Genomic DNA, 12,207 nt, shown 5'->3' with positions numbered 1-12,207 from the left:
CCACCTCATTAAAGCTCCCAAGATCCCAAAGTGGACAGGTCTGAGCTCAGGTCTGGCTGCTTAGTCACACCTGCTGAACAAAGGCTTTATGCAGGAGCAGTCAATAAAGCCCAGCTCCAGATCAGGAGCTTATTTCCTGGTAAATTGATGAGAGTCTGTTACACCCAGGCAGTTTAGAGAAAGCTGCTCTTGAAAGAGCCAGAGGAAATCCCTCTCTTTCTGTGCAGCTGCAGATAAGGAAGTTAACAGCCCAGGCTGCTCCTTCCTGGCAGGATGGGACACAAGTCTAGCAAAAAACATTTGGGGTGGCACAGCTGTGCTGGGTGACACAAAGCTCTGCCTCTGTCTGGGTCATCCCAAAGGTCTGAAATCCAGCAGGGATTCTCCCCAAAATGCTGGCTTGTTCCCCCAGCTGAGCAAGGCACCCTGGACAGAAAGTTATGGAAAAAAAAAACAACTTGGGAACATGTTTCAATGTGTCAAAGTCCAGGAAAAGTCCCATCCCAGCTCCCAGGATGTGCAGCTCATGTTTTACAGGATCACACTAATTTCAGTGTCTGTAGCCCAAGAATGCTGGATTTTAATTTCATAAATATCAACGTGCTCTGGGTTTTGTGAATTTTTGTCTTCACAGCAACACTGCAAGTAATATTTGTAACAAATTAATTAGTGAATAGATGGAATTAAGTGGTAAATAAGTGATTAGTGAATGGTCTAATAGAGTTCATTTTCTTTTTATTTATTATGAAAGTGACCAAGTGTCCACTGCAGCGTCACCTGCTCACCCTGTGGATACACCTGGGATTTCTGGGTTTGCTTGGATTTTTGCTCTGGGTTTGGTGGGGTTTTTGAGGAATCCCTGCACATCCCACCTGAGAACTGGATGGCAAAGCCCTGCTTGCTGGTGAAGAAGTCGGTGTTGAACTGCAGGATGACGGAGTTGAAGGTGCTGTGGATGTCCCCGGGCAGCCCCGAGCCGCTCATCTCCTTCAGCAGGATCCCGTTCTCCACCGGCCCGTCCCAGATCCGCAGCACGTCGTGGAACTCCTCCGTGTGGAAAACCATGAAATGAAGCCTGTGGGGCAAAAAACACCCGGAATTCACACCTGGAATGCGGTTTGTGCCAGATTCAGGCAGCCCTGAGGCTGGATTGCAGCACCTCCAAGATTTTGATGTATTTTAGGAAGGTCTGGATGTTGCAGGATGGAACACAGAGGAACTTCAGCAGAGAACAGAGAGAAAATGAGGCAGCAGGAGAGAGTGCTCCAAAATCCACACCAGGAAGGGAAGGGAAAACAGGAGTTAAGGAGGTGACAATGAACTGACACTGAGGGGTTTATTTTGATGCTTTGAAGGCAGATTTCATTCCCTTCCTCTGGATTTCAGAGTCGGGTCTGTCCTGGAGAGAGCGCTCAAAGCTTTCAGCCAAGGCACTTGCACAGGGAATTCCTCAGGAGGCCTCATGGTGAGGGAATTCCCGTTGGATCTGGGCCAGTGATGGACCCAAGGGAATGGGAGAGGCAGGAGGTCCCTCTGTGCCAGGTGAGGGCTGGTGGCACTCCAGGACAGGACAAACGTGGTCTCAACACATCCCTGGTGGGATCTCACCCTGCTGCTCCCCAGGCCCAGCTCTAACGTGGGAGGATGGGGAGCAGATGGATCCAGGCTTTTCCAAGAGCTTTGGGATCTTCCCAAGTCAGAAGAACCATGCAACAACAAGATCCTGCCCAGGTTATGGTGACACTGGGGGGAGTCACCAGCTGAAGGCTGCAGTTCAGAGTCATGGAATGTCCTGAGCAGGAATGGACCCACAGGGATCATCAAATCCAATTCCAGGCCCTGCAGACATCCCCAAATCCCACCCTGTCCTTGAGGGTCTTTTCAAACCCTTCTGGAGCTCTTGGGAATGTGCCCATTCCCAATGATGGAGCAGGAGCTGATCCCCTCCTGCACTCCAATCCCACCTGGAGAGGAGGGATTTCCTGTCCCTGTTTGTCACTGTTTTCCCTCTGGCACAACAAAACCAGGCCAACCCTGGGCGACTCAACCCCAGTGTGAAACGGGGACAAAAACCTAGAAACAGCAAAAACCCGTAAAAAACAAACCCATCAGGTGCTGTGCTGAAATCCCTGCCAGCCCACAGAGGCAAACAGGGAGCCTTTCACTTGGCTGCTTTCCCATTTAGCTGGGGCAAACATAAATAAATCGAGGAGCACCATAAAGAAAATGGGGAGGAAAAAAAAGCCCCACTGCAAAATCCTCAGCAAAAAAATGATGCCCACAGAAGCTGGGAGAAACCAAAAGAGCTGAATCATAAATCTCCTGAGCAGAGACCTTGAGCAAAGAGAAATAAAGCCAGGCTTGAGGAAAATCAGGATGGATGATGCAGAGCTGTTCTCCATGGCTGCCTCAGTGTGATTACATTTGTTCCCAGCCTTTACTGGGCCCAGTGAGCCAGAAATGCTGGAAAAGACTCATCCCTGGAGACCTTGGGATCAAGGAGAGGTTGCCAGAGGTTGAGCTGGGGTGGGGAGACACCCTGGAACTGCCACCAGCAGCTCCAGGGCTGCCTAAACCACCCCGATTTCTTTGAGGAAAAACAACTTCAGGCTGTGCCACGGGGAGAAAACCTTGATCCAGGTGATCCATGGGACAAGCTGTCCAGTGCCTGGAATCTGCTGGGATATCAGATCTGGTGCTCTCTGGAGCAAATCCATCTATTCCACAGGAACATCTCAGCTTTTCCCCCAGCCTGATGCTGGAGACCAGGCAGAGCCCCTGCTTCAGCAGACAATGGAGGGGAAAGGAGTTTTATTCCTGAGGGGAAAGGAGTTTTATTTCTGCACTCTGACAATCCCAATTTCCCAGTTACAAGCATGGCAACGTAGAGGGGGAAGAAAAGAAAAAAAAAAAGAAAAAAAAAAAAGAAAATTAGAAACTGGTGAGATTATATAAATCTAAATGTGAGAGAGGGGAAGCTCTGCCAGCTTAGCAAGGAGCAGAGAGGAGAGCCCAGCTCTGCCCTGGGAGTGTTAACAACCCTTGAGGAGATCTTCCCAAAGCTCCCCACAACCCCCAGGACCATCCTGAGGTGTTTTATGCTGACATTCCCTATCCAAGCTCTGGCCATTCCAGCTTGGCTCTGCTGTGCAAGGCTGGGAGCACCCCTGGCACAGAGGTGCCACCAAAGCCACCACCTCCCACCCCAGCAGCAGTTCAGAGGCTGCCCACTGCCTCCCTCTGCCCCAGAGAGGCTTCCCCAGCTTGAAAGCTGGCCCTGGAAAGTGGAATATCCCAAAATGCTGGACGTGGTCACATTCCCAAGGCTGTCAGAGCTCCAGGAGCATTTGGGAAGCACAGGGTGGGGTTTTGGGGTGTCTGGGCAGGGCCAGGAGCTGCACTGGATCATCCTTGGGGGTCTCTTCCAGCTCTGGGAATTTTCTCAATCCTCTTTTTAGATGAAAGTCTGGAAAGTGGAACCTGTGAATACCCATGAAAGGGGGATGAATTAACAACTTCAGTGGATTTTTACAACACTGGGATCAGGGATGGACCACAACCCACTTCTGCCATGTCTCTGTGTTCCCTGCTCCCAACTGGGCAAGGAATTTCCATCCATTTTCCAGCATCTTTTCCATTTTCCTCCTTCTTCCTCCTCTCCTCCAGTCCAAGCAAGGCACTCCATGCTCCAAATTAATCCCCTCTGCAGGAGCAGCCCTTTCCCTTTCATGGCTCTAAAGTGCAGACTCATTTTTCTCCCTGCCTCGCCCCCCCTGCCCTTCCCCTCGTGCTGTGCAGATACAGCTTCATTCCAAAAGCTCTGGTGATTAATTTTCATGTAAGTTATAAATGAGAGCTTTATACAATTGTATCATGCGTGAAGAGGATTATTTTTCCAATGGATTACCATAAAAATGAAGTTGCTGGGAATGTGCTCTCTCAACTCCCCTGAGATCATCTGTGCTGCTGGAGCTGGGAAATGAAGGGTCAGGGAAAGGGAGCTCTGATCTCTGGGAAAGGCAGGGTCACCAGGTGTGTGTGGCTCTGATACCTCCTGGAATCTTTCCCTTTCACACCCAGCCTTTTCCAAGCCTTTGGTGGATCCAAATCTCTGCTCATGTGGGTGCTTTTAGGGATTACAGGAGCAAAGTTGCTGCAGCAGCCTTTGGATGGGGGAAAAGGGGGCCTCTCTGTCCTATAAAAACCTTTTCCAGGAGAATAAAAATAGAGGAGATTTCACGTGGAAGTTGCCTGTGCAGGGATTCAGCTTCCTTGGCCGTGCTTTTTCTCCTCTGTTCACACCCAAACCCATCCATTATTGAGCCATTCTGAAGGGCAGCACTAATGGAGGGAATTTCTGCATTAAATAAAAATGAAAACACCAGACCAAACCTGTCTCCAGCAGAAACCCACGGGCTAAAAGCAGCACGGAGCTCACCGTGAGGGACAGGCTCTGCTGGAGAGGTGATGGGTGCTGAGGCAGCAGGGAGAGAAAATGGGATTGAGAGGGAAGGAATTCAAGATGGAACAGAAAAAGGCTTGGGATGAGCCAGGAATGGCTGACAAGCAATGGGAACTCTGATGGGAGATGCTGGAAGAGGACTATTATTATTATTATTATTATTATTATTATTATTATTATTATTATACTTTTAAGGTTCGTTTCTCCCCCTCAAATCCCACCACTCAGTCAAAGCTTGGCTTGCCCAAATATTCCAGTTTTCTGTGGGTTTTGGCCGGCCAGGGATCTGTGGGAACAGCCAGGGCAGCCCTGAAGGGCTTGGCAGGGCTGGGCACAGTGGGGGTGGTGGGGCAGAAGTGAAGGATCAGGGAGCAGGAGCTGTCTGGATCCTGGGACATTCCCTGTGATCTCCTACAACACCCTCATTCCAGAATTGTGGCACTTGGGCACACAGCACTTTGGGGAAGTGCCTCATTAGTCTGGTGGGAAAAAGGTTTGATTTTGGATGCATCCATTAAGGGATGGAGAGGGATGGACATCTGAGATGTTTGAGCACAGGAACACCACGGGCAGGACCATGTTCTGGTGTCCCCATGCAGGGCTGTGACACACAGGGGACACACAGGGCTGAAAACAGAGCGGCAGTGATGCCACTGAGGGCTCTGGGAAATGTTCCTGCCCAGAAATCCTTAATCCCAGCCTAAACCATTCCCTGATTCTGGAACCAAACCAGAGACTTTTCCCTGCTTCTCCCTCCTTGTTTTATTTAATTATTGACCTGGACAAATCAGCTCCATGTGGGAAAGAAGCCAAACCACAGGACCCTGGCCCAGCTCACCCAATGGTACATCCAGGCTCTGCCTCGATGATCCAGATGCAGTTGAGGTTGTGGTCATAGGGAGTTGGATATCCTGGAGAAAGGATCCGTCCTGAGGCCTCTCCTCTGATTGTCCCTCCACACTCAGCTGGAACAAAAATATTTATGGCGTTAGGGAGAAGATTCGTGGCTTTCTGAGGCTCTTGCTTGGCAACAACCTCACCCTGCAACACAGATTATTTCTGGCTTTTCTCAGGGATGCCAAAAGTTTACAAAGATGAAGAGAATCATTGAATTCAGCTGAGTTTTCAGAATTATTCTGCATTTCTGTGCTTGTTCTGAGCACCTGGCAAAGCTTCCCTCCACCTTCCTGAATCCCCAGGGAGGAAAGGCAGGGCCTGCCAGGATGCTGCTTCCCTGCTCCACACTGGGGGTGATGGAGCTCCTCTGCTTGGATTCCTCGGGAAATGAAGGATAAGAAGCCAAAGAACTTGTAAATGTCACTGTAAATGAACTGCAAAGAACGTGAGGATTTGGAATAATTTCCATAACATATCCATTCAAATTCTGTAATTTTCACTTCTTTGAGTTTTCTTTCATTTCTTTTTAATTTCCACACGCTTAGACAAGGCCTCATATCCAACACACACAGAGCAAACAGAGTGAAGGTTAAGAAAATGCACAAATGACAGGAATTTATCTTTTTACATCAATAAATGAGGCTAAAATTCCAGCTAAGGAATAGTCCTGCCTCCTGGGAGAGAGAACAGCGAGTGCCAGGGGCTGAGCACATCCCTGGGCGTGGAGATCTCACAGAGGACTCAGTGTCCAACAACTTCTCTGGAAGTTGGAATCAGGATCAGGATCAGGAATCAGGGATCAGCCTCATTCATTTAACACACAAAACCCCAAATCAGAATTTTCCAAGCAGGAAGAGCTGCAGGTGAAAGGGAATTTGGGACTTAGTGTTGGAGGTTAAGTGTCCTTCCTTTCGTTCTGGCTCACCTATGGAATTTTTACCTCTGGTGGCAGGGAAAATCTGACTGCTGGTACTTGTTGGGTGCTTTTGAAACACAAAGAGTTCGGCTGGGCCCAGGGGGAAGGGGGACAGGAAAAAGGGACAGTGGGGGCAGCTTGGGCTGGCTGCTTTCTGCAGCTTCAGAGCAGAACTCTTGCTGGGAGCTGTTGCAGTTTTGTTGAAGGGAATCTCACCATCACCCAGACAGAGCTGCTGCTTCTTCTCCTTCTTCCCTCTTTGTTGGTGGCCTCGCACCCCCTGTCCTGCCGGGACGTGTGGCAGTGCCAGGCACTGCTGCGGAGCTGCTGATCCACCTCAGACACCGGCCCGGGATCTCAGCTCATCCCTGCTGATCCACCTCATCCACCATCCCGGGATCTCAGCTCATCCCTGCTGTTCCACCTCATCCACCAGCCCAGGATCTCAGCTCATCCCTGCTGATCCACCAGCCCAGGATCTCAGCTCATCCCTGCTGATCTACCTCATCCACCAGCCCAGGATCTCAGCTCATCCCTGCTGTTCCACCAGCCCAGGATCTCAGCTCATCCCTGCTGATCTACCTCATCCACCAGCCCAGGATCTCAGCTCATCCCTGCTGATCCACCAGCCCAGGATCACAGCTCATCCCTGCTGTTCCACCAGCCCAGGATCTCAGCTCATCCCTGCTGTTCCACCTCAGCCACCATCCCGAGATCTCAGCTCATCCCTGCTGTTCCACCAGCCCAGGATCTCAGCTCATCCCTGCTGTTCCACCTCAGCCACCATCCTGAGATCTCAGCTCATCCCTGCTGATCCACCTCATCCACCAGCCCAGGATCTCAGCTCATCCCTGCTGTTCCAGCAGCCCAGGATCTCAGCTCTTCCCTGCTGATCCACCTCATCCACCAGCCCAGGATCTCAGCTCATTCCTGCTGTTCCACCAGCCCAGGATCTCAGCTCATTCCTGCTGTTCCACCAGCCCAGGATCTCAGCTCATTCCTGCTGTTCCACCAGCCCAGGATCTCAGCTCATCCCTGCTGTTCCACCAGCCCAGGATCTCAGCTCATCCCTGCTGTTCCAGCTGACTGTTCCTCAGAGCCCTGCAGGAGCACTGGCACTGCCCGCCCGAGGGGGTTTGTGAAACAAAGCCTCTCCTCCATCCCTTCCCATCTCAGCTGAGAAAGCTGTCACAGGGCCCCTGGTTCTGTTTTGTTGACTGGTAAAGAACTGTTATTCCTGTCCCCAAATCTCTGCCTGAGAGCCCCTTGATTTCAGAACTACAGTAATTCAGAGGGAGAGGGTCTACATTTTTGTTCCAAGGGGGGCTCCTGCCCTCCCTAGCAGACACCTGTACTCCAAACCGGGACAGCAAAGGGAATTGGAATGTCTGGGGATGGGATCAGATGTCAGGCAGCTCTCAAATAAACCTGGCTCTGAGCTGTCACATGCCAGGACACACATTGATGTCACTATCAGCAGGTGCCACTCACTTCAACACATCCAGAGTGAAAGGACAAGGGCTGGAAAAGCACAAGGAAGCACAAAACCCTTATCAAACGTGTGTTTAGGGCAAAGCATTTCATGTTAAAGCTGCTTCAGGTGCTCTCCATCTCACACAGGATCTTCACCACATTAATTAGTGCAGATGGGCAATTAATAGCAGAGTTAATGTCAACGGATCAGCAAAGCAGGGAAAGGGTGGTCAGGGTGGGGAATCCACAAGGAAATCACTTCCTGGAGGTTTTGGAGGAGCAGGAGGTTGCCTCCATCTCAAGATGCCTCATGTTGGATCCTCACCACACTCACCACAAGTTAATTAGTTCAGATACAATTAATACGAGAGTTAGTGTGACATGGATGAGCAAAGCAGGGACAGAAGGTGGTGAGGGTGTGGGATCCAAGGAAATCACTTCCTGGAAGTTCTGGCGGAGGAGGAGGTGTCTCCATCTCAAGGGGCCTTACCACACACAACTTAATTAGTGCAGATGCAATTAACAGCAGAGTTAATGTCAGTGGATCAACAAAGAGCACGGAATCCACAAGGAAATAATTTCCTGGAGGTTTTGGAGGAGCACGAGGTGTCTCCATCTTGAGATGCCTCACAGAGGATCCTCACCACAACTTAATTAGTGCAGATGGGGGTAATTAGTAGCAGAATTAATGTCAATGGATCAGCCAAGCAAGGACAAAAAATGGTCAGGCTGGGGTATCCAAGGAAATTCCAGCCTGGAGAGTGTTGGAGCAGGAGGTGTCTCCATCCCGAGTACCCTCACCACACTCACCACAACTTCATTAGTGCAGATGCAACCAAGAGCAGAGTTAATGTGAGTGGATGAGCAAAGCAGGGACCAAGGGTGTGGGATGCAAGGAAATCTCTCCCTGGAGGAGCAGGAGGAGGAGGTGGGATCCAAGGAAATCTCTCCCTGGAGGAGCAGGAGGAGGAGGAGGGATCCAAGGAAATCTCTCCCTGGAGGAGCAGGAGGGATCCAAGGAAATCTCTCCCTGGAGGAGCAGGAGGAGGAGGAGCAGGAGGAGGAGGAGGAGGTGTCTCACCCACACAGGTCGGCAGGGGCTGGTCCCAAGCTCTCCTCTCCCCAGTCAGGCACACCAGCACCCTGGTGCCTCTCAGGGTGTAGCCAGGGTCACAGCTGAAGGACACCGAGCTGCCAGCAAAGTGTCCCTCGTCGTGCACCTTGTACCCAAACTGGGGGATGCCGGGGTCCTCACACTTGATGAGCTCAAAACCTGCAGCAGGGAGGAAGGGCAGCTGTTGGCACCAGGAATTTCACAGTCAGGAGGGTTGCACACAAAGCCATGGTGGGTTTTTCTTCTTAAAATCACTTGTTTAGAACCAAAAGGGGCATATTGGGAAATTAGTGGGGTTTTAATTCATGTTGGAGCTGCGATCTGAATTTCTGGATCGTGACAGCCTCAACAGGAAAGGTTTGATTGTATCCCAGGGAACAGGGACAGGAGGAGAGGGAAAGGCTTTAAGCTGGGCCAGGGGAGGGTCAGGTTGGACATCAGCAGGAATTTCTGCATGGAAAGGGTGTTCAGGCCTCAGAGCTGCCCAGGGAGGTTTGGGGTGCCCATCCCTGGAGGTGTCCAAGGACTGCCTGCATGTGGCACTCAGTGACAAGGTGGGGATCAGGCACAGCTTGGACTTGATGGGATAGGAGGCTTTTCCACCCTCAGTGATCCTGGGATTCTGTGTTCTCTCACACACCAACTCCACTTTGGGTACAAGATCACCACAGAAAGGACCCTTTGCTCACACACAACACAAAAACACAAAAATCCACCTTGACCAGTGGGATTGCCAGCACACATGGGATTGCCACTCACTGGAGAACTGCAGCTCAAAGCCCTTGCTGGTGTTGGCGGTGTCAGTGATGAATTCCAGCCACATGGAGCTGGAGGTGCTGTTGATGCTGGTGCCCAGCAGCTCCGAGCGGCTGAAGGTGCCCAGCAGCCGGGCAGAGCTGTTGGTGCCATCGTAGACCTGGGGGGAACAAGAAATCCAGCCTGGAAAAGCCATTCCTGTGCTATTCCAGGGATCAAACCATTCACTGCCCAGAGAGGCTGTGGCTGCCCCTGGATGCCTGCAAGTATCCAAAGGCAGGCTGGATGGGGCTTGGAGCAGCCTGGGATGGTGGGAGGTGTCCCTGCCATGGCACAGGGTGGCACTGGGTGATCCTTAAGGTCCCTTCCCACCCAAACCATTCCAGGATTTCTCTGCAGTTTCACTGAGCTCTAGAACAGAGAAATGCTGAGAAATTTATTCCAGAATGAGAATGAGGAGAGAGAATGTGCTGAGGTCCCTTCAGACACCTCACAACCCCTCATCCCATTCCCACTTTGTTCTGCTCACAGCAACACCCTGGGCTGTCCTTTGGCTTTTTTTGGTGGAGCAGCTTCCTGGAAAGAGCCAGCAGATCCTGATAAATGCCCTGATTTGGGGTCAACTGTACTCAGATTCAAGGAATTTGCTCCTGGCACTGAGCTCCCAGGTACTGGAGGGAAAACAGAAGGAAACAACCAGCCCCACTCTGAATTCCAGCATCAGGCTGGAAAAGCAGCTCCAACCCTTCAGGATTTGTGCCACAGGTGATCAGTGCAAACAGGGACAAATCCTTCAGGCAATGTGAGTTGGCATCCAGGATCTCAACTAAAAGTCTGACTTGATGGAACTCCACAGTGTTGCCCACCTGAGGAGCAGGATTTATACCCTGGAGGATCTGCACCCTCCTCCTCCTCACCCCTGACTTGCTCTGCACACAGGGAATCTCCTCAACTCTCTTTCCCAAGAAGCAGCTACTGGAAAAAAAACCCCATTTTTTCCCCCCTACACTGACTCAGAGATGAGCCTTGAATTTGCTCTCATTTAAGAAAAAACACAAATGGGATTTTTTTCTTCTTTTTGTGAGAACCAAGAGCAGCTCCTCACTAGGAGATTGATAGGAACCTTCCTCAGATGAGCAGTTGATGACAAACCTGCTGAGAGAACATAATTCCTCTGACAAGGAGCACATTCCTCGCATTAACAGGAAATCTTTCTCTCTTTCCAGTCATTTGTGAGCTGGAAACCTGGATTACACCTCTCTTGGAGTGTGACACTTCAGTGAGGACGGAGGCATTCCTGGGAAGATGGCTCAGCACATCCTTGTAATATTAATGTCTCCTTCAAAACCATTCCTTTGCTTAATAAAAAACTCAGCCTGAATTTGTCTCCTCCTCCACAGAATCCTGGAGCTAGAATAATCTGAGAAGAGTCTGGAGTTCTGCATTTCAATCAGCCCCTTTTTGGGACAAACCATTCTTGATTCTTCAAAGCATTAAAATAATGCTCAAACCCTCACACTTGTGATGGATGAGAGCGCAACTCCACAGGTGAGAGCTGAAGTTTAGCTGGTCTGGGGGGAAATTTGGTCTTCCAAACTGCCACAGCAATCACTCCATGGCACTGCAGCATCCCTGGGATGACACAGCTTTTACCAGAGGTCACTCTAATTAAAATTTTAGATCACTTAGTTGCTCTCATGAGCAGCTCCACTACCCGAGGCAGAATTACCTTGAGGACATCTCCTGCCTCCAGCTCGAAGGTCCTGGCTTTCAGCTGGATGCCTTTCCCTGGCTGGCTCTGGATGGAGTAGATGCACTCGTGGTTGTTGTTGTAGTTCAGGGGGTAGTTGGGGGACAGCAGCACACCCTGGGTTCCCGTCACGGATGAGCCACACTCAGCTGCAGCAGGACACAAATGAGTATTTCAGTGACCCCACACATGTTCTGGCTGTACCACACATGCAGGTGACTCCTCTGAAGGCCACAGCTGCTCCTGCAGCAGCAAGGAAAGAGGCTTCTCCCTGTTGTTATCCACTACAACCTGCAGACTGTCCCCTTTTCCATCACATTTTCCTAGCCAGGCTTCTCTCCTCCTTCAGAGCCTGGGTAAACGTAAATCTGGGGGGAATCTTTGGGAAGCTGGGGGGAACCTGTGCTGATTCCACGTGGATCTACCCAGGATCTGCTTCTTCCTCTACTCTGAGCATTTGACTTCCAGCCAAACCTGAAGTCAGAAGATTCTGTGGGCCTCAGAACTTGGCAGAAGGATCCTGGGTAGAGGAGGAAGAGCGTGGCAGCTCTGGAGGCTCAGCCTATCCTGGGTGTGAGGAGCTCACAACTTGGATCTGGCAAACACCAACTCCATTCCCAGCTCGGAGGGCACAGTCCCTGACTCACGGGGACACGTCACAGTGAGCAGACAGACTGACGTGGGTGGATCTTCCCTCCAAAAGGCAGGAACAGAAATCCCAGTGCATCCCAGGGATGTCCCCCATGGGTAACACCAGCTCCAAGAGCCTCATCCCAGCAAGGATCCCAGTGCAGCTGGTTGGTCACACACATCCACAGCCCCCCAGCACATGGGAATCT

General features: G+C 50.9%; 1 protein-coding gene across 1 annotated transcript in view; it reads right to left on the bottom strand.

Moving 5' to 3' along the window:
* CSMD2 (CUB and Sushi multiple domains 2) overlaps positions 1 to 12,207 on the bottom strand; it is a 278,621-nt gene that overhangs the window by 78,215 nt on the left and 188,199 nt on the right. The window contains exons 23-27 of the mRNA XM_058856609.1: positions 11,348 to 11,517; positions 9,622 to 9,778; positions 8,830 to 9,021; positions 5,301 to 5,427; positions 873 to 1,075 (exon numbers count right to left, since the gene is read on the bottom strand). Of these exons, the coding sequence (XP_058712592.1) occupies positions 873 to 1,075; positions 5,301 to 5,427; positions 8,830 to 9,021; positions 9,622 to 9,778; positions 11,348 to 11,517 (849 nt within the window). The remainder of the gene's footprint in view (positions 1 to 872; positions 1,076 to 5,300; positions 5,428 to 8,829; positions 9,022 to 9,621; positions 9,779 to 11,347; positions 11,518 to 12,207) is intronic.

Source organism: Poecile atricapillus, chromosome 24 (assembly GCF_030490865.1).
Source record: "Poecile atricapillus isolate bPoeAtr1 chromosome 24, bPoeAtr1.hap1, whole genome shotgun sequence".
In the NCBI taxonomy this organism is placed as follows: Eukaryota; Metazoa; Chordata; class Aves; order Passeriformes; family Paridae; genus Poecile; species Poecile atricapillus.
Note: the sequence above shows the minus strand (reverse complement) of the source record. Positions and strands in the feature narration are given on the sequence as shown.